Here is a 22,598-nt window from a genome sequence, read left to right as displayed (position 1 = left end):
AGGCCTGGTTCACTAGTTTAAACAGCCTGAGCCTGGCTTTCCTAGTGGCCCAGAGCTGCTGCTGGGGGGTGGGGTGGGGGTGGGGGTATGTGTGTGGGGTTTCCTGTCCCAGTTTCTGGATAAGTTGGTAGATAAAAGATAGTTTCTGGGGACTGGTTTCAGAGTCTGGGGACAAGTTTTCATGAAGTCACAGGTGACCCAGATGATAATATGCAGAGAGGAGAGCTGATATTTCATGGGGGAAACTGAGGCCTGGAGATAGGGAGTGACTGGCCCATCTCCCTAACACCCTGTCAAAAGGTCATAGGGCCTCTGTCCTGAGACGGTGACTGCTCTGACAGAAGGATAAAAGGAACCATGGGGACAATTCTGTGGAGGGGTGAGGTCCCTGGGGTCAGGAAATGGGCTGAGGCATGGTAGGGCCCTGCAGTGTCTGGCTGGGGTCCTGGCCCCTGCAGCGATATAAAGGCGGAGGAATTGTTGAGCTGGATGTAGAGCAGGGCTGTGGCTGTGAGGGGAGATGGGGGGCTCCTATGACCAAAACTTCACTTTGTGGGCATCTCTGCAGAGCCCTCACCCATCCATCCATCCATCCATCCATCCATCCACCCACCCACCACCCTCTAGGATGAGATCGTTAGGTACAAGCATTTAGCCTCTGACACCTTCCTTCAGAGGCTCACAAGGAGAGGGATTCAATCTTACTTTTTCTCTGGGTGGCAGTTGCTAAATGTCTCATGGGCACGTTACTTGTCTCCCTTAGGCTCACATGAATGCATGCTTTCGGGCTGGAGGGTATGCGGTTGTCCTGGTTGGGGTGGGCTGGGCTGGCGAGAGTCCTAGAGGCAGGGGTCATTCCCCAGGTGTGAAGGTTCCCTTTGCAGTCCAGCTGCAGCAGGCTCCCAGCAGCTGTTACCAGGAGCCTATAGTCACCGTGTGGCTTTGAATGGACACAGCAGGGTGGGGCAGCTTTGTCCCAGGAGGCTTGCAACAGTGCCTCTCGGACACCCTCCTCCAGGGGACTGATGGGAGTCAAGGTATGGGGGATTCCCAAGGGGCGGTCTCTGAGAGGCTGTAATTCCGAGTGGGGTGTAGGATTCCAGTAAATGTAATTTTGGGGGTTAATTATGATCACAAATGATCACAAGGAAGGGGCTCAGTACAGGATTCTAGAGAGGGGCTTTGAGTGAGTAATCCCCGGGGGGGGGGTGGTGTATATACTCTCAGACAGACCCTAATTCCTGGGGGGTGTCAAACTCAGGGTGATCTTATGAGGGCGGGTCAGAATGTGAACTGTGAGGGGTGTCTAAGTATGTGTGTGATGGGGTGAAGATGGGAACGGGTGGGCGTGTGGTAGGTGGCCGTGGTCCCAGCTCCCCGTGGGTTGGGTGGGGCAGCTTTCCTAGGGCAGGATCCAAAAGGCCCCAGGGAGGAGAGGGTTGGAGGCAGAGCCACCAGAACTGACCAATGGGGAGAGTGCCCGTATTTGCACTGGAGCCTGCAAATTCCTCGGGCCTCAGATATCCGCCCCGACCTCTTCCCCTCCCTCCGCCCCCATCGGGCATAAAAAGCTCCAGGTGAGAGCTTCTCCACTCCTCCTCTGACTCGCGTCGCCGCGTCCTCTCTCGCTATGACTTCCTACAGCTATCGCCAGTCGTCGGCCTCCTCGTCCTTCGCGGGCCTGGGAAGCGGCATGGTGCGCTCGGGGGTCGCCTACCGCGCGCCCAGCATCCACGGGGGCTCGGGAGGCCGCGGCGTGTCGGTGTCGTCCGCCCGCTTCCTGTCCTCGTCCTCTTCTGGGGGCTACGGCGGCGGCTATGTGGGCGCCCTGGCCGGGTCCGACGGGCTCCTGGTGGGCAACGAGAAGGTGACCATGCAGAACCTCAACGACCGCCTGGCCTCCTACCTGGACAAGGTGCGCGCCCTGGAGGCGGCCAACGGCGACCTGGAGGTGAAGATCCGAGACTGGTACCTGAAGCAGGGGCCCGGGCCCGCCCGCGACTACAGCCACTACTACCAGACCATCGAGGAGCTGCGGGACAAGGTGGGTGGCGCCGGGACGCAGCCCGTGCACCTGCCGCGCCGCAGCCGGGAGAGGCGCTGGGCCGCGGGGGCGGGGCGGAGCGAGCCCGTTAGGACGGGGTAGGGCCGCAGGGTGGGGCGGAGGCGAGGGAGCAGGTGAGGAAGAGCAGCACAATGGGGCAGGAAGCGGAGGCCAGGGTGGCGGGGTGGGGCGTGGAACGGGGGTGGGGGTGGGGCGCAAGTGGGTTGGGCGTGTAGCGGGGACAGGGTCGGAGGGTGGGGAGGCCAGGGATAAGGGGTCCAGAGGAGTGGGGGGACATGGGACATTGCTGTGGGTGGCCCTGAGGTCTAGGGTTAGGGGCCGCCGTTGCAGCGAGGAAATGAAGTTCGGTCTGGGAGGAATCCGGTCCACCTCGGGCCAGGCCTGCGCCTACTACCCCGTGTGGGGCCCTCCGCTCGCCTTTTCTCTGGCTGGCCGGGTCTGGTTTCCATCACTACCAGGCCCCGCCTCCTGGGCCTCGGGGGCCACTGGGACTTGAGAGCAGCTCTAGGAAGAATGGGAGACGCCAGCAGTGGCTCTGGCAGGTTAAGGGGGGACATATGCTGTGGCCCCTGGACAGGGTAAAGTAGGGTCAGATGTGGAGGCTCTGGGGTTGTTTGCTTGTGGAGACCCCTATCTGAGGAGGGGGTGCAGCAGCACTTCTCTGTCCTGGGCTGAAGACCCAGGTTTGAGCCACAGGCTCTTCGTACAAGGGCCCTGGGAGCCTGCAGGGCGGGCTTGGTCTCCACCTACAGGGAAGAACTAGGAGCTGGGTTGGAAGACATACATGTATGGGAAGCCAGTGGGACATTGAATGACCCCACATTCTGGGTCTCCCCACCGCACTGCCCAGTGTCCACCATGTGTCCGGCATAGGCCTGCATGCCTGGGACATAGATCATACATACCGTGGACAAGGAGGGAGGGTTAGAGATACACAGTGCATTTTTCAAATCGTGACCTACGATAGGAAGTACTTTTTAAGTACTTTTTAAGTACTTTTTAAGATGTGTCCTCACATTGTCTCATACACGCACAATGGAGAGAAGTTTCTTGAACCCATTCTTGCTCAACTGTGAGCGATCCCGTCTGATATGTTACATTCTGCCCTGTTCCATTGAAAAGCGATGTAAGTCACCAGCAGTACAATGACTGACTCTGAAAGCAGGTAGCTGAAGGTGTGACCATGCCCCTCAGGGCAGAGGGACCTGAGACTGAGGGTGACAACCCGGAACGTCACTTCCCACTTCTGGGAAATAGGTGTACCCACTGACCTGACATGAAAGATGAGGTGTAGGGTGGGATTGGGGGGAGGGTGTCAAGGGGGGAAAAAGGAGACCCTTCTCTAACAAAAATAAATAAATTAATTAAAGAAGAAAGAAAGAAAGATGAGCGGTGTAAGGTGCCCGGCACATAATAGGTGCTCCACAGACTTCCCTTCCTTGAGGCAGAATGCCTTGAGTAGGGGGTGCAGACAAGGGTGACCCCCGCCACTTCTCTGCACATGGTGTGCATATCATAGAGGCTGCCTTCCTTGACACCATTTAGAGTTTCCCTGGGCATAGGTCCCAGAGACTTTCTGCCCAGGCTTACTGCCTGCCCTCCCCTATCACCTACCCGCTGGCCCAGCCTCCGGGGCAGTGGGGCGAACCACTGCTTCAGCCCTGGGCAGGGACTGCTTCCAAGGCCTCCCAGAGAGCAGGTCTGTGGGCTGTTGAGGGGTGGCCGGGGCTTGTCTGCAGGAAGCAAGGGCATACTCTTTTGCTCCCCTTTCTCTGAAAAGAAAGTGGTGGGCAGTGCCTGTGTACTGAACTGCCCACCTTCCGCCTTCCAGATTCTTGGTGCCACCATTGAGAACTCCAAGGTTGTGCTGCAGATTGACAATGCCCGTCTGGCTGCGGATGACTTCCGAACCAAGTGAGCATCTCTGCCCTTGTGGGCTGCGGAAGCGAGGGTGGGGCAGGGGAGGCAATCCCAGGCCCTTTGAGGGCTCAGTGCAGCACACCCCTCATGGACTCGAGACCCTGGGGAGGTGGGAAGTCTTCAGAGGTACAGAGGAAATGCTGGTCTGACTGCAACTATTTCCTCTGAAAGGTACGAGACGGAGCTGAACCTGCGCCAGAGCGTGGAGGCCGACATCAACGGCCTGCGCCGGGTGCTGGACGAGCTGACCCTGGCCAGGGCCGACCTGGAGATGCAGATTGAAGGCCTGAAGGAGGAGCTGGCCTACCTGAAGAAGAACCACGAGGAGGTGGGTTTCCACCTGCACCACCCCCACTTCCCAGGGCTGAAGACACTTTTGCATCCTGTATGCTCTGACCATGGCCACACTGTCGCACTCACAGCACGGCCCTAGGTGTGGAGCATGGTTTCCAGGGTTCCAGCATGGGGTGATGGCAACTCAGTCTGTCCCCCAGTGCCAGCTCCTGGGTCTGCACCTGTAAACCAGCCCCCTTTGGCCTGAGGGGTAGGGGAGTGACCTGGCCCAAGCCCAGCAAGCAGGCTCTGGGCCCTGACATGCCCACCTCTGCTCTTTCCAGGAAATCAGTGCTCTGAAGGGCCAGGTGGGTGGCCAGGTCAGTGTGGAGGTGGATTCCGCTCCTGGCATTGACCTAGCCAAGATCCTGAGTGACATGAGAAGCCAATATGAGGTCATGGCTGAGAAAAACCGGAAGGATGCTGAAGCCTGGTTCATCAGCCAGGTATGAAGGGGAAAGCAGGTGCCCTTTGTGGAGGCGGCAAGGAGAGAGGGCTTGATGCTCTGAGCCAAAGGTCTGCCTAAGAGCTCATTCCCTCTGCCTCCTCTTTTACTGCAGACTGAGGAGCTGAACCAGGAGGTAGCTGGCCACACGGAGCAACTGCAGATTAGAAAGACGGAGGTCACTGACCTGCGCCGCACCCTCCAGGGTCTGGAGATCGAGCTGCAGTCTCAGCTCAACATGGTATGCGCCCTCCTCCCTGTGGGATGCATGCTCATGTCCTTGCAGACTTGGGCAGTCTGGGCAGTGGCTCTGTCCCTGCCCTCCCTGGGAACCAGGCTCCGCTGAGTCACCTTTTCTCTCCCTGTCCTCAGAAAGCTGCCCTGGAAGGCACACTGGCGGAAACAGAGGCTCACTTTGGAGTCCAGCTGGCACAGATCCAGGCGCTGATCAGCAGTATCGAAGCCCAGCTGAGTGACGTTCGTGCTGACACCGAGCGGCAGAACCTGGAGTACAGGCAGCTCATGGACATCAAGACGCGGTTGGAGCAGGAGATCGCCACCTACCGCAGCCTGCTCGAGGGCCAGGATGCCTACTACAACTTGCCCACCACCAAGTCTGCCTGAGTCCAGCAGCCTCCTGGGCTTCCTGCTTCGGGCAGGCGGATGGATGCTCCTGGGTATGGGGGTGGGAGGGGAGGGACCCTTACCTCTGGCTCTTCCTCTGAGCTGTCAATAAAATTTTATGGCCCAAGGGAGGAAGGACATTGGGTTTGTTATTTCAGCTCATGGAAATGGGCCAGGCCTTGGCCCTGGTTAGGTTTTATTTGGACCAGAGTCCACCCTGTCCCAGGAAAGGAAAGGGAGGGTGCTCACAAACTCTGACTGTTACGGTAATTCCTGTTTGCAGAAGTCTTCATTAACCTGTCTTCAAACAAGCTTATGAAATAGCATTGCTCCCATTTTACAGAGGGGTAAACCAAGGCTCGGAGAGATGAAGTGGTTTGTTGTATGGGTAACTGTTCTAGCACATGGCAGAGGTGGAATCTGAAACTGGTTTTGCTTCCAGATTAGTTTTCTTTCAACAAGACTCCTCCAAGGGTTGGTGTGTGTGTGTATGAAATTAATGTTCACCGAGCACCTACTATCTGCCATTTAATCAAAACAATCCTAAAAGGTAGTAAGTGTGAGTTGCATCTCACAGAGCAGGAGACAGGCCCAGAGGTGAAATAATTTGTGCAAGGCCACATGGCGATTACGGGGCGAGTCTAGAATCTAAGCCTGATTCTTTAAAAAAAATTCTTTTAAATTGATTTTAGAGAGAGAGGAAGAGAGAGAGAGAAACATCAATGAGAGAGAACATCAATTGGCCGCTTCCTGCATGCCTCCCACCGGGGATCAGGCCCACAACCTGGGCATGTGCTCTGACCGGGAATCATACCCGTAACCTCTTGGTGTGTGGGTCAGTGCTCAACCACTGAACCACACCAGCCGAACTAGGTCCTGATTCTTTTTTATTTTTTATCCTCACCCAAGGACATTTTCCCATTTTTTGTTCAGATAGAGTGGGAGGGAGAGAGGAAAAGAGAGAGAGAAACATCGACGTGAAAGGGACACATCGAGTAGCTGCCACCCGCACGACCCAACCAGGGCTGGGGACAAACTGCAACCGAGGTACACGCCCTTAGCGGGAACCGAACCCGGGTCTCTCTGGACCGTAGGCCAACACTCTAACCGCTGAGCCAACCCAGCCAGGGTTAGGCCCTGATTCTTAACCCACAGTTCTAATCCTGCACCATGTCTCCTGGGATCGACACAATTGTGCCAGGTCCTCAGTACATTTCAGTCCTGCTTCACATGAAGGCCTAGGACGGGGATCTCCCAGGACAGTTCCCGCTGAGACATTGTCCCTCCAGACAGGAGAAATGGCTTTGGGGTGAGAGCCGCCACGGGGCAGGCATTCCACCCCGCGAGAGAACGCCGGTGGGTGTGTGTCTGAGCACCACCATGCACCTGTTCCGGGCAGTCCCACGTATGCCCCTTGCTCCCACCATCCCAGACCTGGCCCAGAGCCTGGGCTGGGACCCAGGCCTCCCACACAGACCCCAACCTGGCTTGCCTGGGGCTGGGCTGGCCGGGATGCAAGTCCCAGCTTCCTGGTACAACTTTGCCCTTGGGTGGGTATGGCCCTGCCCTGTGGTTTACAGCTCAGTTACCAAGAACCAAGGCCAATTAAAGGTAAATGAGTCCCACTTGGCCCTGGCTGAGAGGTTCAGGCTGAGTTATCTGTTCGGGTCCCAGGGATCGGTGGCAGTAGGCCTACCCTGGGAGGGAGAGGGGCAAGTGAGGAGCACTGTCCCCGCAAGAAGGTCTGTAGGGGGATGGAACGCTTGTGGCTGGGAGCCCAGTGCTGTGCGGAGGGGGCCTGTGACCCTGTCACTCTCCATGCTGATTCTGAAAGAGGTGCTTCTTGGAGAGAGGGGTTCGTCAGCCTGCTCCAAACCACAGGGCTGCTGGCTCCGGAGCCCAGTCCCCCCCCCCCCCCCCGCCCCTGCTGCAGCCCTGGGCCAGGAGCCCCTCGGCCACCTCCCTGGCTGTTCTGCTCGGGCCTGAGCCCCCTCGGCCCCTCCCACTTCACTTCTCAGGAGGCCTTGGAACTAGGCACCTCCCGGCTGGGGCCGCCCAGACTATTTGTCCCCTGTTCTTGAAAGCCTCTTGTCACAGCTGAAACCCTCCACCATGCCCCAGAGGTTCCAGGAATGTGGCTGAGGAGTGGGGTCTGGGTCCACACAGGTGGGGCAGGTGACTGGGTCACAGGTCTGGGCTGGGAAAGAAGCTGTCCTTTGTGTGAGTGGTGGAGAGAGAAGGCGAGGGTGGGGACACGTTTCAGTCTCAGGCTGTGAGCTGAAACAAGGGGTGCTCTGTTGACAGAAGCATTTCTGTCTCAGTGTGCGAAGCTGAAACTAGGGGTGCTCTGTTGACAGAAGCATTTCTGTCTCAGTGTGCGAGCTGAAACTAGGGGTGCTCTGTTGACAGAAGCATTTGTCTCGGTGTGCGAGCTGAAACTAGGGGTGCTCTGTTGACAGAAGCGGCCGCCATAGAGAAGTGGGGGAGAGGGAGAGGAAGAAAGGGGGAGGGGGTTTAGGGGCGAGGCCTTTCCATCCCTGCTGGCCATGTGGCCCTTCAGTCTGCAGAGCACGTCCCCACAAGCACCTCGCCCTTCCCTGGGCGTCAGCCTGGGGAGGAGTTACTTCTATTTTCCGGATTGGTAGACTGAGGCCCAGAGAAAGGAGGTGTGATTACCCAAAGCCACACACCTAATACACGAGACAGGAAGAACTGGGGGGTAAGTCTGCGGGCCCCGGTCATGTGCTCTGTGCCGGGCACCTCCTTTCGAGTGGGGGTCATGGTCATCAAACGCTTACTGTGGCCCTGTAGCTGGTGTCCGTGTTAAGGTCTGACCATTTTTTAAATTGTGGTAAAATAAACATTACATTTTACCATCTTATCCATTTTTAAGTGTACAGTTCAGTGGTATTAAATACATTCAAATTGTGTAACCAACACCACCGTCCATCCTCCTAACTTGTAAAACCAAAACTCTGTGCCGATTAAACGATAACTCCCCTGCCCCCGCAGCCACAGTGCCACTTGCTGTCATCATGATTTTGACTACTTTAAGTACTTCGTATAAGTGGGAAGATTGCCCCATTTTAAGTCAAGAACCTGACGCACGCCTGGCCGGTTCGGCTCAGTGGTTAGAGCGTCAGCCTGCGGTCCAGAGAGACCCGGGTTCGGTTCCCGCTAAGGGCACGTACCTCGGTTGCAGCTTGTCCCCGGCCCGGGGTTGGGTCGTGAGGGTGGCAGCCACTTGATATGTCCCTTTCATGTCGATGTTTCTCTCTCTCTCTTCCTTCCACTCTATCTGAATAAAAAATGGAAAAAAAAAATGTCCTCGAGTGAGGATAAAAAAAAAAAGAACCCGACGCAGAGAGGTTTAATCACACCCGAGGTGGAATCCAGTCGAGCTCTTTCCACGGGGCTGCATCACCGCATCCCGAGGACGAAAGGCGGGCTCTAGGGACAGTCTGTCTGCGCTGGACCAAGTTCTGAGACTGGCCCAGCATCCTGGGCAGGCTGCCGCTGGGCCGGGCCAGAGCCTGTTCTCATTGGCAGGCCCCAAGGCCCCACCCGCACCTTGAGCTCACAGAAGCTATTGGGACTGAACCAGGGCTTTGCAACTTGGGCAGTTGCTGCCCTGCACAGGCCCGAGAGTGGAAGAAAGCCGCCCAAGGGGCTGCTGAAGGGGAGTCAGGGTGCAGGCGAGGGGCTGGCTAAGGTCCAGCCCTCCCTCGCCCGGGGGCGATGGTACGTAATTGTTCCTGTGTTAATTGCTGGGGCCATAATGTCTGCAGAGGCTTTAATGAGCTATGGCTGGTCTGACTTTGATTATTTTTCTTTTGGAGGAAGATGATGTTCTTCCATCCATGAGACAATGCCGCCCTGTCTGGGCCCAGCCCTCGGAGGCCCGCTCCTTGGGACACTGGATGAGGAGGAGCCCAAGCCCCCCCTCCCCCCAAGGCCTGTGCCCCTCTCCCACCACCCTGACCCAAATGCAAGAATCTGGGGTCAGTGGGAGGGACCCTCTGTTCGCGTGGGGGTCAGAGGGCCATTTGCGTCCTGGTGATGCCCTTACTAGCTGTGCAACCCTACCCAGATTGCTGCCCCTCTCTGAGCTCCAACGTCATTCCTCCTGAAACAGGACCAGGAATACCTTCCGTGAACTGAGGATGAAGAAGGTGCTGGAGGCAAAAATGCTTTGTAAACTGGGAAGTGTGCAGTGGAACGAAGGGATGCCTGTTACAGCAGTAGCGGCAAGGACCTGCATCGCCCAATGCGCATGGGCTGGGAGGAACGTGACAGTGGCGTGGCTCCCCAGGCACACTGATGTCTGGGGATAGAAGTCCCTCCTGGTGCAGGTACTCAGGAGTCCCAGGTGATGGGCATCGACTCCACTATCTGGTCCCTCAGAAGATGGGGAGCTAGGAGGAGACAGGAGGGGTATCTTGGGCCTCAGGGCTTCCCTGAAAGTGGGAACTGAAACACCCATTTGCCACCAGGAAACAGATTTAAAAGTTTCATAGGCAGCAACCGACCGAGGCAGGATTTGAACCCTGGCCCGAGGGGCCCCAGAGCCCTGTCCACTGCACTGTGGTGTGGCCCCAGGCCAGGAGTCCTCCTCCTGACCCTACAGTCAGTCTGCTTACTTCCCAACTCCCCTTCCTCCTAAGTCCTGGCGCCGGGGCCACGCCTCCCAGGGGCACTGCCCACTGGTGTCAGGTATCCTTGGACAGCCAGGCCCCAAGCTGGCGGCAGAGGCAAGAGCTCCCCTCTCCGGCCTCCGCATCCTGCTCTGATGCCATCAAGAGCTCAGTGTGCCTGCCAGGCCCCCGTGCTCTCCCTCCCCACAGCCCAGGCAGCAGAGCCCTCCGGGTACGGTCCCTTCTCAGCCGTGCGGCCTCACGGGAGGCAGCGGCATTCATCTGGCCCTGCTGTGCAGTGACATGCCTCTCCCTGGAGGTAGGGGCTTCCTGAAACTCGCCCGTCTTATCTGCAGAGGTTTGCCCCAACGTGTCCCAGGAGTAAGCAAAGCTTCAGTGACATGTGCAGTTGGCAGGTGGTGGGATTGTCAATCAGCCCCTTGTCAGCCCTGCGCCTGCTGGCTTCTGAGAGGCTGCCCGTGCGCTGGGGCTGGGGCTGGGGTGGGGGTGGGGTGGAGGGGAGTCCGCACGCACCCGCAGAGCAGTGACAGAGGCAGACACCTCCGCTGGAACTTGACTCAACACCTCTGCGCCCGTCCTCAGCCTGTCCCCATGTGCCCTGCGTCCCTCCCTGTGCCCTGCGTCCCTCCCTGTGCCCTGCGTCCCCCCATGTGCCCTGCGTCCCCCCATGTGCCCTGCGTCCCCCCATGTGCCCTGCGTCCCCCCATGTGCTCTGCGTCCCTCCCTGTGCCCTGCGTCCCTCCCTGTGCCCTGCATCCCCCCAAGTGCCCTGCGTCCCCCCATGTGCCTCTGCCCACTGATCCCCTGCGGCCATGGCTCTCCCCACGCCCTGTAGGCACACATATGGGGTCTGTGAGCTGGACGACACAGCAGGGATGGAAACAGAGAGCAGGTAGTTAGCCCCTAGGGACGAGGCCGGGCTGCGGGCAGCAGAGGAGCCCAGCCGAGGGCAGAGCTGGCCGGAGCTGCCCCAACGGCTGTGGTGTGCCGTGACTGCTCCCTGCTCCCCGACGTACTCAGCTCCAGTGTAGAGATGACCCTGGTACCCAAGTGTTAAAACCATGGCCTGGGGCAACAACATTATTCCTTCTGAATCATCTCTTTTGTTGCATTAAAAAAAAAAAAAGAAAGAAAAGAAAAACACACCGGCCACATGGAGGTGTGCAGACAGCTGTGTTTGTCAGGATTGCAGAAGGAGTTGGCTTCCCTTTGGGGGAGGAGACAGAACCCACAACACCCTCCACGGGGTATATAAGGAGCCTCAGGAGGGGGTGACCAGCAAAGCACTCTGGTTTCAGGGCAGCCTGTGCCTCCCACCAGCATCTCTCGCCTGTGCTGCTGCCTGGCCATGAGCACCACGTTTCTCCAGACTTCTTCCTCCGCCTTCGGAGGGGGCTCTAGCCGGGGGGCTGCCCTCCGGGCCGGGGGAGGTGGCTTTGGTGGGGGGAGTCTCTATGGGGGAGGCGGAAGGCGAAGTGTCTCGGCTTCTTCCGCAAGATTTGTCTCCTCAGGGTCCGGAGGGGGTCATGGTGGCGGCATGAGTTTTGGCTACGGTGGAGGGGCTGGTAGTGGCTTCAGTGGAGGCTTTGCAGGTGGCCTCGGGGGTGGCTTTGGTGACTTCGGTGGTGGCGATGGCGGCCTCCTCTCCGGCAATGAGAAGATCACCATGCAGAACCTCAACGACCGCCTGGCCTCCTACCTGGACAAGGTGCGTGCCCTGGAGGAGGCCAACGCCGACCTGGAGGTGAAGATCCGAGACTGGTACCAGAAGCAGAGCCCGGCCAGCCCGGAGCGCGACTACAGTCACTACTATAAAACCATCGAGGAGCTGCGGGACAAGGTGAGCCTTGGGGCGGACGCAGCGGGCTGGTGGCTGGTGCCTTGCCCACGTGACTAGCATCCTGTTCCTGCTGCCTTGAGCAAAGCCCTTTCTGGCCAGGCAATCTGCCAGTGTGGGGCCGCGGCACACCTGGAGCCCCGCTTGGCAGTGCCGGGCTGACCCTGGGAGTCTGGTCAGGGCACTGGGCGCCACGGTGGGCCCGACTGCAGAAAGACGCTCTGCCTGGCCACCTGCCGACAGGGCTCTGAGTAAACGTCCTGTGCTTCTTCGCGAGCACGAGAGTAGCTGCAGGAGCCCAGTGCCAGAGCTTCCTGCCACACCCTCTGAGGATGTCCCTGGTGCCAAAAGCACTGCTGGGACTTAGAGGACCTGGAACTCATCACGGGCTCTGCTACCCACTCACTCCCCTGTCTCTCACCTGGACCAGTTTTCTCAGCTACGAGATGTGTCCTCAGCTGCCCCCCAGGTTCCTCCTCCCGGCTGGAAGTTTCTGTAGATCCTTGGCCGTGTCGGGGTGCAGGGGCCAGCAACTCCAAGCTGTCCAAGGGGAGGCTGGTGGAGTATCCCTGAGGGGGCTGTTGTCAGGACCCCCAAGCCCCCACTCCACTCCTGGTCGGGCAATTCCCACAGGGGTGCCAGGCAGTCCAGGTTCCTTGGTCTTTCATGCCCCCGAGGCAGGGGCAGGTCAAGTAGTTGGACTCTGTTCCAGGGACCCCACAGGTTTTTTCTGTTGTTGACAGATAAGAGATGGTCAGGGAGGGAGGTGGTGACCGGGGCACAGGGCGCAGAGAGAAACAGGCAAGCACGAAGGATCCTCTCGGCACCAATGCTGTCTCCTGCAGATCCTGGCGGCCACCATCGACAACTCCCGGGTCATCCTGGAGATCGACAACGCCAGGCTGGCTGCGGACGACTTCAGACTCAAGTGCGTTCCTGACCCCCTCTCCCCTTCTGCGTCCCCCCCTTCTCTTGGCTTCTCTCTTTCCTCCAACTCAAGCAGCCCAGACGCCTCACCCGTCCTTGCTTTGGGGTTCCCCTCTCTTCCCAGGTACGAGAACGAGCTGGCCCTGCGCCAGAGCGTGGACGCCGACATCAACGGCCTGCGCCGGGTGCTGGACGAGCTGACCCTGGCCAAGGCCGACCTGGAGATGCAGATCGAGAGCCTGAACGAGGAGCTGGCCTACATGAAGAAGAACCACGAGGAGGTGGGAGTGGTTCTCTGGGGTCTCCTCATAGTTGTCTGAGGGGCTTAGTGGTTCAGCAATGCACCCCACACCAAAACAGGGGTCCCTGTGGAGAGGAAGGGCCCTGTTCTCTGGTGACCCAGACCCCTCCCCTCACCCATACCCAGACCAGGCGGCCAGGGGGAACTGCTCTCCTGATCTGCTTCATGTGCTCATGCCAGGGCCCTGCTGTTGTGAGGGCCTCTCTTGGTAGCACCTAGAGGGGAAGAGAGACCCTGGTTGCCGAGGGGCCCATGGGATCAACCCTCTTCCTGAGCAGTGGGGAGCGATGGCTGGGCGGGGACGGGGGAGAGCCAAGGTCACGGAGTGAATTAGGGACAGGTCAGGATTGGCATGTGGGGGCCCAGACTTTCTGCTCTCTGTTCTGCCCTCTGTCACCACCTTGCAGGAGATGAGGGAGTTCAGCGGCCAGCTGGCCGGCCAGGTCAACGTGGAGATGGACGCAGCCCCCGGCGTGGACCTGACCCGCGTGCTGGCGGAGATGAGGGAGCAGTACGAGGCCATGGCCGAGAAGAACCGCCGAGACGCCGAGGCCTGGTTCTTCAGCAAGGTGGGCCTGACCTCCGGCCTGCCCAGCTCCCCAGGTCTCCCAGGAAGCCCATGGTGCTCACTTCTCTGTGTGTGTCCTGCAGACCGAGGAGCTGAGCAAGGAGGTGGCATCCAACACAGAGATGATCCAGACCAGCAAGACAGAGATCACAGACCTGCGCCGCACCATGCAGGGGCTGGAGATCGAGCTGCAGTCCCAGCTCAGCATGGTAGGGCCACGCCGCCCCGCACCACCCTGGTCTGTCCCACCCTCCATGGCTGATTAAGCCTTGGCTTTCCTAACCCCCGCAGAGGGGGTTCCTTGCGTTCATTCAACACCTCAGCCCACGCTCCTGGTGCCCCCTGCCTGCCTGACGAGGTGTCTGTTGATGTGCTGCCCCCCTAGAAAGCCGGGCTGGAGAGCTCGCTGGCGGAGACGGAGTGCCGCTATGCCATGCAGCTGCAGCAGATCCAGGGGCTCATCAGCGCCCTGGAGACCCAGCTGGGTGAGCTCCGCGGCGAGATGGAGGCTCAGAACCAGGAGTACAAGGTCCTAATGGACATCAAGACGCGGCTGGAGCAGGAGATCACCACCTACCGGAACCTGCTGGAGGGCCAGGATGCCAGGCAGGGGCAGGGTGCAGAGGGAGGAACGAGGAAGGGGCCGGTTGCGATCGGGTGGAGAGTCACCTAGGGGTCAGCAGTGCTGCAGCGATGGAGGCCTGGGCCAGGAGGAAGGGCTCGGGGTCTGCACCCTGGTCTTTGGCTGTTGCCTTGGGCAGGTCACGGCACTTATCTGGGCCTGTATGTCTTCTGTAAATGGCAGCAGTTGGGCTCATGCCAGTTCCATGCGTGACACAGATGGGGTGTTATTGTAGACCGAAATCCACCTGCATGTGGGTGGCGTGTCCGGACAAGCGCTCAGCCTCTAGAGAAGTCGGTGTCGGGGTGGTGGATGCAGCGGGCTGGGGGCGACTGCTGAGCCGGCCACCGGGCCTCCCTTTGGGAGACCTGAGCTTCTGCCTTTGCTTACCTCTGCTTCTCCCCCTTTCAGGATGGCTGGCGTTGGCCCCAGAGAAGGTAGGAATGCTGAGCTCTCCCTGAGTGGGGAGGGGCGTGGGGGAAGCCCCCACTCCCCTTGGACTGGGGAGGAAGGACAAAGAGGCCAATCATTCCGGGTGGGTGAGGACATGCCCATTCCAGCTGATACCTCTTCCCCAGTGGGACCCTCTGGGCTCCAGCAGAGCTGGTGTTGAAGATTTAGCGAGAGCCTTCCAGGTGGAGCAGGCTCTGTCTAGGGCATAGCGCCCCCAGGCCCCTCCTTCACGCACTGACGCTAACATGCCCAGGATTATCCCTGTTCGTCTGCAGTGGAAAGCCCGGACATCCTGCTCACAGCAGGGCCTCCCTGCCTCTGCAGCTCCCTTCTCTCCCATGAGTAATTCGACACCAGCCCTGCCAGCTCCTGAGAGACTGGCCCGTGGCCATTCCCAGGGGTGCTGTCCAGTTCTCCTGGAGCTCAGCCAAGGTTCTGGCACCCTTGGGAGTGGAGGAGGACAGGGAGGGTCCCCCAATCTAAAGCTTGCTTCTTCTTTCTAGCCTCCCTGGGAGGTGGCGGCGGAAGCAAACTCCACATCAACGTCGAGGAGTCAGTGGATGGGAAGGTGGTTTCTTCCCACAAGAGAGAAATCTAGGTGCCAGTACAGAAGAGAAGTCCCTCGTCCTGCCCACCCTCCCCAGGCTGAGCGGAGGATTGGCCAGAGGGGCAAGCCCCTCGTTTCTGCCTTCAGAGGGGCCAGCAAAAGAGGTTCCTGGTCTGCCAGTTCGGAGCTTTGCTTGCTCTCCCCGCTCCGCCCCCCAGCTCCCTGCCTCATTTGTGTAGCAAGTCCCTCTGTACTGTGTCTGTCCGTGCAATAAAAAGTCACTTTTCTTTTTTCAAATATCTCTTGGTAGGGTGTCCAGTTTTTCTTGTTGGCCTCCTTGGACCACATGCTGACACCCCCCCCACGTTGGCCTCTGCCCTGCATGGTCATAATTCATTCTTTGGGGTGCCCAGGGCACTGGGGACACACCCACACTGCTCAGGTGACTTGCTGTTCCGACTTACTCCACTGGTGACCATGGACGCAGGAGACACGGGGGTGGGTGGGTGGCTGGGTAAGGAGGTGGTTTCTCAAAGCAGGGTGCAAACTTAGCACGACATATCAACTAATTACTATTTTTATGTTTATTATTTTTTAACTTTTGTAGCATGCAAAAAGTATAAACACGATTTATGTAAAACCATTGACTATTTACTGAATGGCTGCGTGGATTGTATCGGTTCACCAATGTGTGCTCGGCACGCCCACCATGGGTCTCGTAATGCTCACAACTGTGGGTGGTCAGGATCGATTTCTCTCACCGTAGAGATGAGGGAACGTAGAGATGAAGTTGGGGAGATGCAGGACTCGTCCAGTGGCTTCATGGTTGAACAATAAGCGGCAGGGCTGGGACTGAGCCCCGCGTTTGCAGGACTCCATGAGCAGGGCTTCCTCTGGGACCTCACACCCCAGTCCTTCACAGTTCATGGCTAGGTCCCTTCTCCTTCCCTCTGGCCTTCACCACAGGTGCTATTTGTACCTCCCTCCTTTCCAGCCAGGCACACCTGGCCACCACGCTGGCAGAGACAGTTCCCATGTCCCCCCTGCGAAGCTGGCTCCTGTGCCCCCTGAAGCCTCCATCTCTTCTGCATAAAGCACTTAAAGTGCCCAGAGAGGAAAACACCAACTCCAGGAAGTTCTCCCTGATTTCCCCAAGCTTAAATCTAAAGCAACACCAACCCCTCTTGCCCTCCTCTGTCGAAATCCCACTTTTGCTCTCCTGACCCTGGGCCTCCACTCTCAAGCCCATTAGAGCAGCGACGTCAAGCACACCTAATGGCTTGCCTGGGGTCTGGGCCGGTTCGGCTGGGATTCTGAGCCCTGGAGAGGGCAGGGAAGGAAGAAGTGCAGCGCTCGGCACTGTGGCTGGGCTGGGCCCGTGGGGAGAGGAAGAACTGGTTTCTTAGCCCTGCGGAAAGAACAGGTTGGGGGTGCCTCTGCTATCCTGAGAATCACATCCTTCTGAGTGTGTTTTCTGGGGGAGATTTAATCTAGAACGTGTCTTCTGAGTTCACACGTTGAGACCAGGTTTCCTGGGGGTGGGAGAAAGGAAACGACATTTATTAAGTGTCTACGCTGTGCCAGGCCCTGGGCGGGGCATTCAGCGAACAGCCTCTCGTTTACGCTCTCAACAGCTTTGCAATAACAGGGTCAGCCTGTAGCGTCCGTTTTCAGAAGAGGAAACGGAGGCCCAGGGAAGTTAGGCGACTTGAATCAAGTCACGAGCTGGAAAATAGTGAAACCGCGTCTGGGCCTGGTCTTTCTGGTTCCAGACCCTGGCTTTTCCCGCGACATCACGAGGGTGACAGAAGACGGACACACCTGTCTTACCAGGAAGCATTCCTCTGAAGCCCACTCACCCTCTCTGGGCAGCCTGTTCAAGTGGCATACAGCCATAGTGGTTCGAGATGGCCCTCAGATCTAAGCTCGTCTCTCACGCTGTGGTTTAAGCTGACACTGAAGCCCAAAGCACCAGGTGCCATGTCCCCAACATCCTGGGACCAGTCAGACCCTTCCTGAGACTCTCGGACCCACGGGCCTGGCTGCTCCTGTCTTACCCACCTCCGGCCTCTGTCCAGAAGTCTTGGGCCTTCTAAGCAGTCAGCAAAGGATTTCCTGAGCGTTTAGTTCTCAAGAATAATAATCTCTGCAGCCTGGCCAGCGTGGCTCAGTGGTTGAGCATTGACCCATGCAACCAAGAGGTCACCAGTTCGATTCCCGGTCTGGGCACATGCCCAGGTGGTGGGCCTGATCCCCAGCGGGGGGCATGCAGGAGGTGGCCAATCGATGTTTTCTCTCATCGATGTTTCTGTCTCTCTCTCTCTAAAATCAATACAGAAAAATAATTTAAAAAAAACCTCTGCAAAGATGCAGAGAGGGAAGGCGAGGCTTGGCCCTCACCCCGCCCCCCTTCTCTCAGGGCTGGACCTGAGCTGGGAGAGGGAAGCTGTTTCTCTCTCCCCGGAGCACCCGTTCCTGCTCTCCAGGGGCTCCCGGAGGGGCTGTCAGAGAGGTCCGTGGACTTGCCAAGTCCTGTCCCCTGCCTGACTCTAGAGTGCAATGCCCACACCCAGGGGTAGCTCATGCCAGGCCGAGCCCTTAAATAGTCTGCGGCAGGGATGGCCCGCCTTCTGCCTGCCCCTGGGCGGCACACAGAGAGGGTGGCTTTGGGACTAGGGATTAGGGCCCTGGGGTGTCCTCTGCTCAGGCTGGGCTTCTTAGAGCAAGCCAGGGACCTGCCCCCCACTCTCCCCCTGTGGATTTGGGCTGGTGCTGTCCCTCTCAGGGCCTCAGTGTCCCATCTTTCAATTGAGGGGTCTATCTGGACACGATGATCGGGAAGGTCTCTGTGAGCAAATCTGTGTCCTGGGAACTCAGAGGGGCATCTGCACCGTGAGCTCGGTGAGGCAGGGCCCTGTCCGCTCCGCCCTGCGGCGCCCTCACAGGGGGGCTGAATGACCCCTCCTCCTTCGCTGTCCTGCTTTCGACATGGCTCTGGATAGTCACTAGTATCTTGAATGTGTGCCCACCTGGTGCTCACTTGTCCCTCTAGGGGCAGCTGGCAGTGCAGGAGAAATAAGAAGCATTTCCCATGAGATCTGGAGCTGGGGTGACCCCACTGGATACCACTCCTGTTGCCAACCCTTCTCGCCCAAACCCGCAGACAGCGAACCCGGAGCAGCCTGCCAGGCCGTCGGGGGACCGTCCTTGTGCAGACAGCCTTGAGGTCTGTTAGACGAAGACCTGGCCCTCAGGGGTGGAAGACTGAGTGGGGAAATGAGACAGGAACGCCACCGCCTGCCACTTGTCCGCGTGGCTGCAGGGACAAGAGAGGAGGCAAAGCGATGTGTAGACACAGGATGGAGGCCCAGAGGAGTCCTCGGCCCAGACATCCAACAACCAGAGCTGGCATTTCCTCATTCGTATCAGGGAGGGAAGAGCAGCCTCCCTCCTGCCGGTGCCCCGTCAGGTGCTTCTCAGACACGAGCTCGAGTGATGCCGGGTTCTCCGCTGCAGCCACGGAGGCGCCGACGGGTCGAGCGTCTTTCCCAAGGCCCCGCAGCCAGTCGGTGGCAGATGTGGGGTTGAAACTTAGGCCCACCGAATTCAAAGCCTTTGCTGACCTTGCTGGGTTTTGGGGAAGCCCTGGTGGCATAAGAAGGATTTTAGAAGCTGGGTACCGTGGAAACGTAGGGTCTGAGCATCGAGGCTGGTCTGGAGAAGGCTCCTGGGGGCTGCTGTGTTAAGCAGGTGTTTTTGAGGGCAGAGTTGCCCAGAGGGCTGGGTCTGCTGTCTGGGAAGGGTCTGCCTTTCAGGAGAGACCCGTGGGGGAGGTGGATCAGCCGTCCTGGGCTCCAGGCCCTTTGTGGTCCAGGGAGAGAGGAGCCTGGATGGAGAGCTTGGGGACAGGGTGTAAACCTCGGCTCTGCAAACGAGCCACCTGGTGACCACGGACAAACTCGGAGGACCAGACTCAGAAAAGAACTTGCTGAAGGACACTTAGAAGTCATTGCAATGCAAGGCCCACAGTGAGTTGGTGGAGCTGTAAATCCAGGCATTTCTTCTTGGTTCCCACTGCCCTGGGCCTTGGCATTCTGGGCCCGTTTCCCCACGTGTGAAATGAGGGGATTGGATGGAAAATTCCTACTACCATTCTGCCTCTGACATTCTGTGTGGTGAGGACCGTCACGAGCCCCGAGCTTTGGAGCTCACGCTAGAGGCAGACATCAGACAGGCTGACCCTCAGGCCATCAGCTGCACGGGCTTTGCCACCGTGGGGAGCAGGACCATTCACCAGCCAGGCCTGGGGTGACAGGGGTCCTGAGAACAGAGAGGTCAACAGAGGACACCCCTGTTTGGATAGGATGGCACTAACTGGCTGGAAAGGGAGGGACCAGGCAGTTGGTTAAGGGCACAGACCCTGAACCAGAGGTTAACTCTTGGCTCTGACACAATCAAATTGGGGCAATGTATTTAACCTCTCTGGGCCTCAGTTTTCTCATCTGAAAGAAGGGTATGATAAAAACAGTCAAGTAGTTTGGAGGGCAAAATGAAGTCACGCATGTGAAATGTTTAACACAGTGTTCAAGATATATTAGCTAGTGTTATCTTACTACCTTTTAACATGTATAGCATGGAACACCCAGAGATCACACATGGACTTCATAGCAGGTCTCTAAGACAGCATCAGGTGGGTCGAGAGAGCCAGAGGCCAAGTTGATGTCTTGGCTTCATGGTGACCTTTGCCAAGTGGCTTGGCCTCCCTGGACCTCAGCTGCCTCATCAATAAAATGGGGCCATAAACGCCCTCTCTGGTTGTTGTATGGACTCAATGACAGTGTGCTAAGTGCACCCTCATTTGCAAGGGGTGCTCATGATTGCAACTTTCTCTCTCCTTCCCTGGAAACGTACTGGGGAGGGGACTGGATTTGGTGTGATTTCTCCAGAAAGTTCAACACAAGCGAGCAGCACTCTGTCCTGTCCCATTGGAAACAGGACCTCTGCCAGCTTCCCCCAGGAGGGCCCGGCTGGGACCCCAGCCGCGTGGGCCCTGTGGTTCATGTCAAAGGACAGCACTCCTGTGTCAAGGCACTAAAGGCCCTGCTGGGGAGGGGGGACCGCGCCCTGACCCTGACGGGGAGCATGTCCCGGTCACCCCGAGTTTGTGCGACTGGGGCTCTGCAGGAGCTCTGGTATTGTTCCCCTGAGAGGCGTTGGCCAGAACCTGCTCAGCAGCCCCGGGAGGATCCATTAATCACCTTTTTGTCAGTTTTGATCCTCTGCTGAGAAAGCCAGAGCTCCTGCTTTGGGCTGAATCACACCTTTTCAGAGGGACAGCTGAGCCATCAGTTTGGGGCAGAGGGTCGGGCCAGGTCAGGGGTCAGCCGGATCCGGTTCAGAGGCCTCTGAGCCCCTGCAGAGCTCCCTGGCTCTCTCCCTGGTGCTGACTCCGCAGGGTAACAGGCCACAGCCCTACCTACTGGAAACAAAGGGCCACAAGCCTGGCGCAGAGCCCCGTTCCGGTCCCGCTTCTGAGTCAGCGGGGGCTTTCCAGGGGGGCCTCGAACCTGTGCCACCCGTCCCAGCCCCTGGCCTGCTCCCACCCAGACCTCTGCTGGTGTGGCCAGAAGGCTGCTCCCAAGAGGCTGTTCACAGAAAGCTCGGCCCCTCAGTGAGCTGGGCCGGGAGCTTAGTCCAGGGTCTTTCATGCTCAGATCTGGAACCTTCTCCTTCTATCCCAAGCTTGAGTGGTCACTCAAGGCCCTTCTCTCCCAGCCTGGGTGGTGAGGGCCCTCTGGCACGTGCCGCTGAACAGCAGCCGACTTTCAGCCACTCGGCGGGAGACACCCTGCCCCGGGCCCTGGGTCGCGGCCCTCAGTGCGGCCTCTTGCTTAGACACTCACAATCTGAGACAGGTGTCATGGGTTTGGGGGGCTGGAGATGGCCCCACTCGGGTACTGCAAGGCCTTCTATCCGGGTTTGGCCTCGAACCCAAGGCCGCTGGCATAATGGGGTCAGGAAACACACAGGTCAGGCTGGTCCAGGGCTTCTCAACCCCGACACCGCTGACCTTTCGGGCGAGAGAGTTCTTTGCTGCGGGGCTGTCCTGTGCACAGCAGGGGGGTTAACAGCACCCCTCGCCTCTGTCCTCCAGGATCATCCTCCTGTTGGACGGCCAGTGTTTCTAGACACTGTCCAGTGTCCCCTGGGAACAAAGTAGCCCCGGGGCTGGGAACTTCTGACTTGCTCAATGGGCATGGAAGTTGGAATGCCTTAGGGGGTGGTGTGTGGGTGATCGGGAAAAGGCACAAGGAGCTTTATGGGGTGCTGGACATGTTCTGGGTGGGGGCTACACAGGCGAACACTTGCTTGAAACTTCATACATAGGTACAAATGCATTAGGCTGGACACGTGATTTGTACGTTTTATTACATGAAAACTACACCTAAGAAATGAGCTCTAGTGTCAGGCGGAACCAGGCTTGGGTTTCGGCCGGACACTGCCCTTCAGGCTGTTTCCTCACGCGTGGAATGGCGTAATAGTGAGCCCCCCTCGCCGGCGCGAAGATTGCACTTGACAGTCGCCAGTACCACGTCCTCAGCCCGGCGCCTGCCTGCGGGGAGGGATCTGACAGTACGCGCCGCTACAGTGCACAGGGTCGCTTCCTCGCCTGCGCCTCAGTTTCCCCAGCTGTGTTGGATGGTCCCGAAGGTTCCCTGCCACGGTGACTTTATCTGATGGTCTTGGAGTCATTTTCTTCTCAGCCTGGACATTTTCAAGGTCGTTGATTCTGCAGCACAGTCAGCGCTCAGAGTTGCTGGGAGCACTGGGTAGGTGAAATGCTGAGAAGGACGCAGGATGTTGCGGTCAGAAGTTTCAGAAACAGAAAGAAGGCAGGCCAGGGGCGGCGGTGACCGTGCAAAGCAGCAGGTCACTTTGCAGCCACCTCTCCCTTCAGAGAGGCTCCCTGCGAAGGCTTTGCGTCTGGGTCCCCATTCCGATACTGGGTGGGGCCGCCAGCCTCGGGAGTGAGTCCCTCCAGTGGAGAGGTGAGACGGAATCGGGCCGTCAAAGGGCAGTCTCAAGCAGAACACCGTTCCCTCTGAATCATCCCTTTCGTCAAGGATTAGAAAAAAGCCAGCCCCCCCACCCAAAGGCACAACCCACCCTGGAGAGCAAAGGTAACCGGGCTTGTGGGAAACAAAGACGCCCAGCTGGCACCCGTCAGAGGGTGGGGAAGGGAGGAGAGATGGGGCCATTGTCCCAGCTCTGTGGAGGGTGTATATAAGGCACCCACCGGG

At 58.4% G+C, this 22,598-nt stretch overlaps 2 protein-coding genes across 2 annotated transcripts; both read left to right on the top strand.

Moving 5' to 3' along the window:
- Positions 1-1,547: 1,547 nt before the first annotated feature.
- On the top strand, positions 1,548-5,518 carry KRT19 (keratin 19). The gene is made up of 6 exons (XM_036268392.1): positions 1,548-2,044; positions 3,897-3,979; positions 4,157-4,313; positions 4,603-4,764; positions 4,879-5,004; positions 5,136-5,518. The coding sequence occupies exons 1-6, from the start codon at positions 1,631-1,633 to the stop codon at positions 5,385-5,387; spliced, it is 1,194 nt and encodes a 397-aa protein (XP_036124285.1). The 5' UTR covers positions 1,548-1,630; the 3' UTR covers positions 5,388-5,518.
- A 5,818-nt stretch (positions 5,519-11,336) lies between these two features.
- Positions 11,337-15,596, top strand: KRT15 (keratin 15). Its single transcript, XM_036268388.1, has 8 exons — positions 11,337-11,882; positions 12,725-12,807; positions 12,931-13,087; positions 13,515-13,676; positions 13,759-13,884; positions 14,061-14,281; positions 14,709-14,734; positions 15,254-15,596. The coding sequence occupies exons 1-8, from the start codon at positions 11,391-11,393 to the stop codon at positions 15,346-15,348; spliced, it is 1,362 nt and encodes a 453-aa protein (XP_036124281.1). The 5' UTR covers positions 11,337-11,390; the 3' UTR covers positions 15,349-15,596.
- Positions 15,597-22,598: the final 7,002 nt, after the last annotated feature.

Source organism: Molossus molossus, unplaced genomic scaffold, assembly GCF_014108415.1.
Source record: "Molossus molossus isolate mMolMol1 unplaced genomic scaffold, mMolMol1.p scaffold_m16_p_19, whole genome shotgun sequence".
In the NCBI taxonomy this organism is placed as follows: domain Eukaryota; kingdom Metazoa; phylum Chordata; class Mammalia; order Chiroptera; family Molossidae; genus Molossus; species Molossus molossus.
The sequence above is the reverse complement of the archived record's forward strand: the minus strand, read 5'-3'. Positions and strand labels throughout refer to the sequence as shown.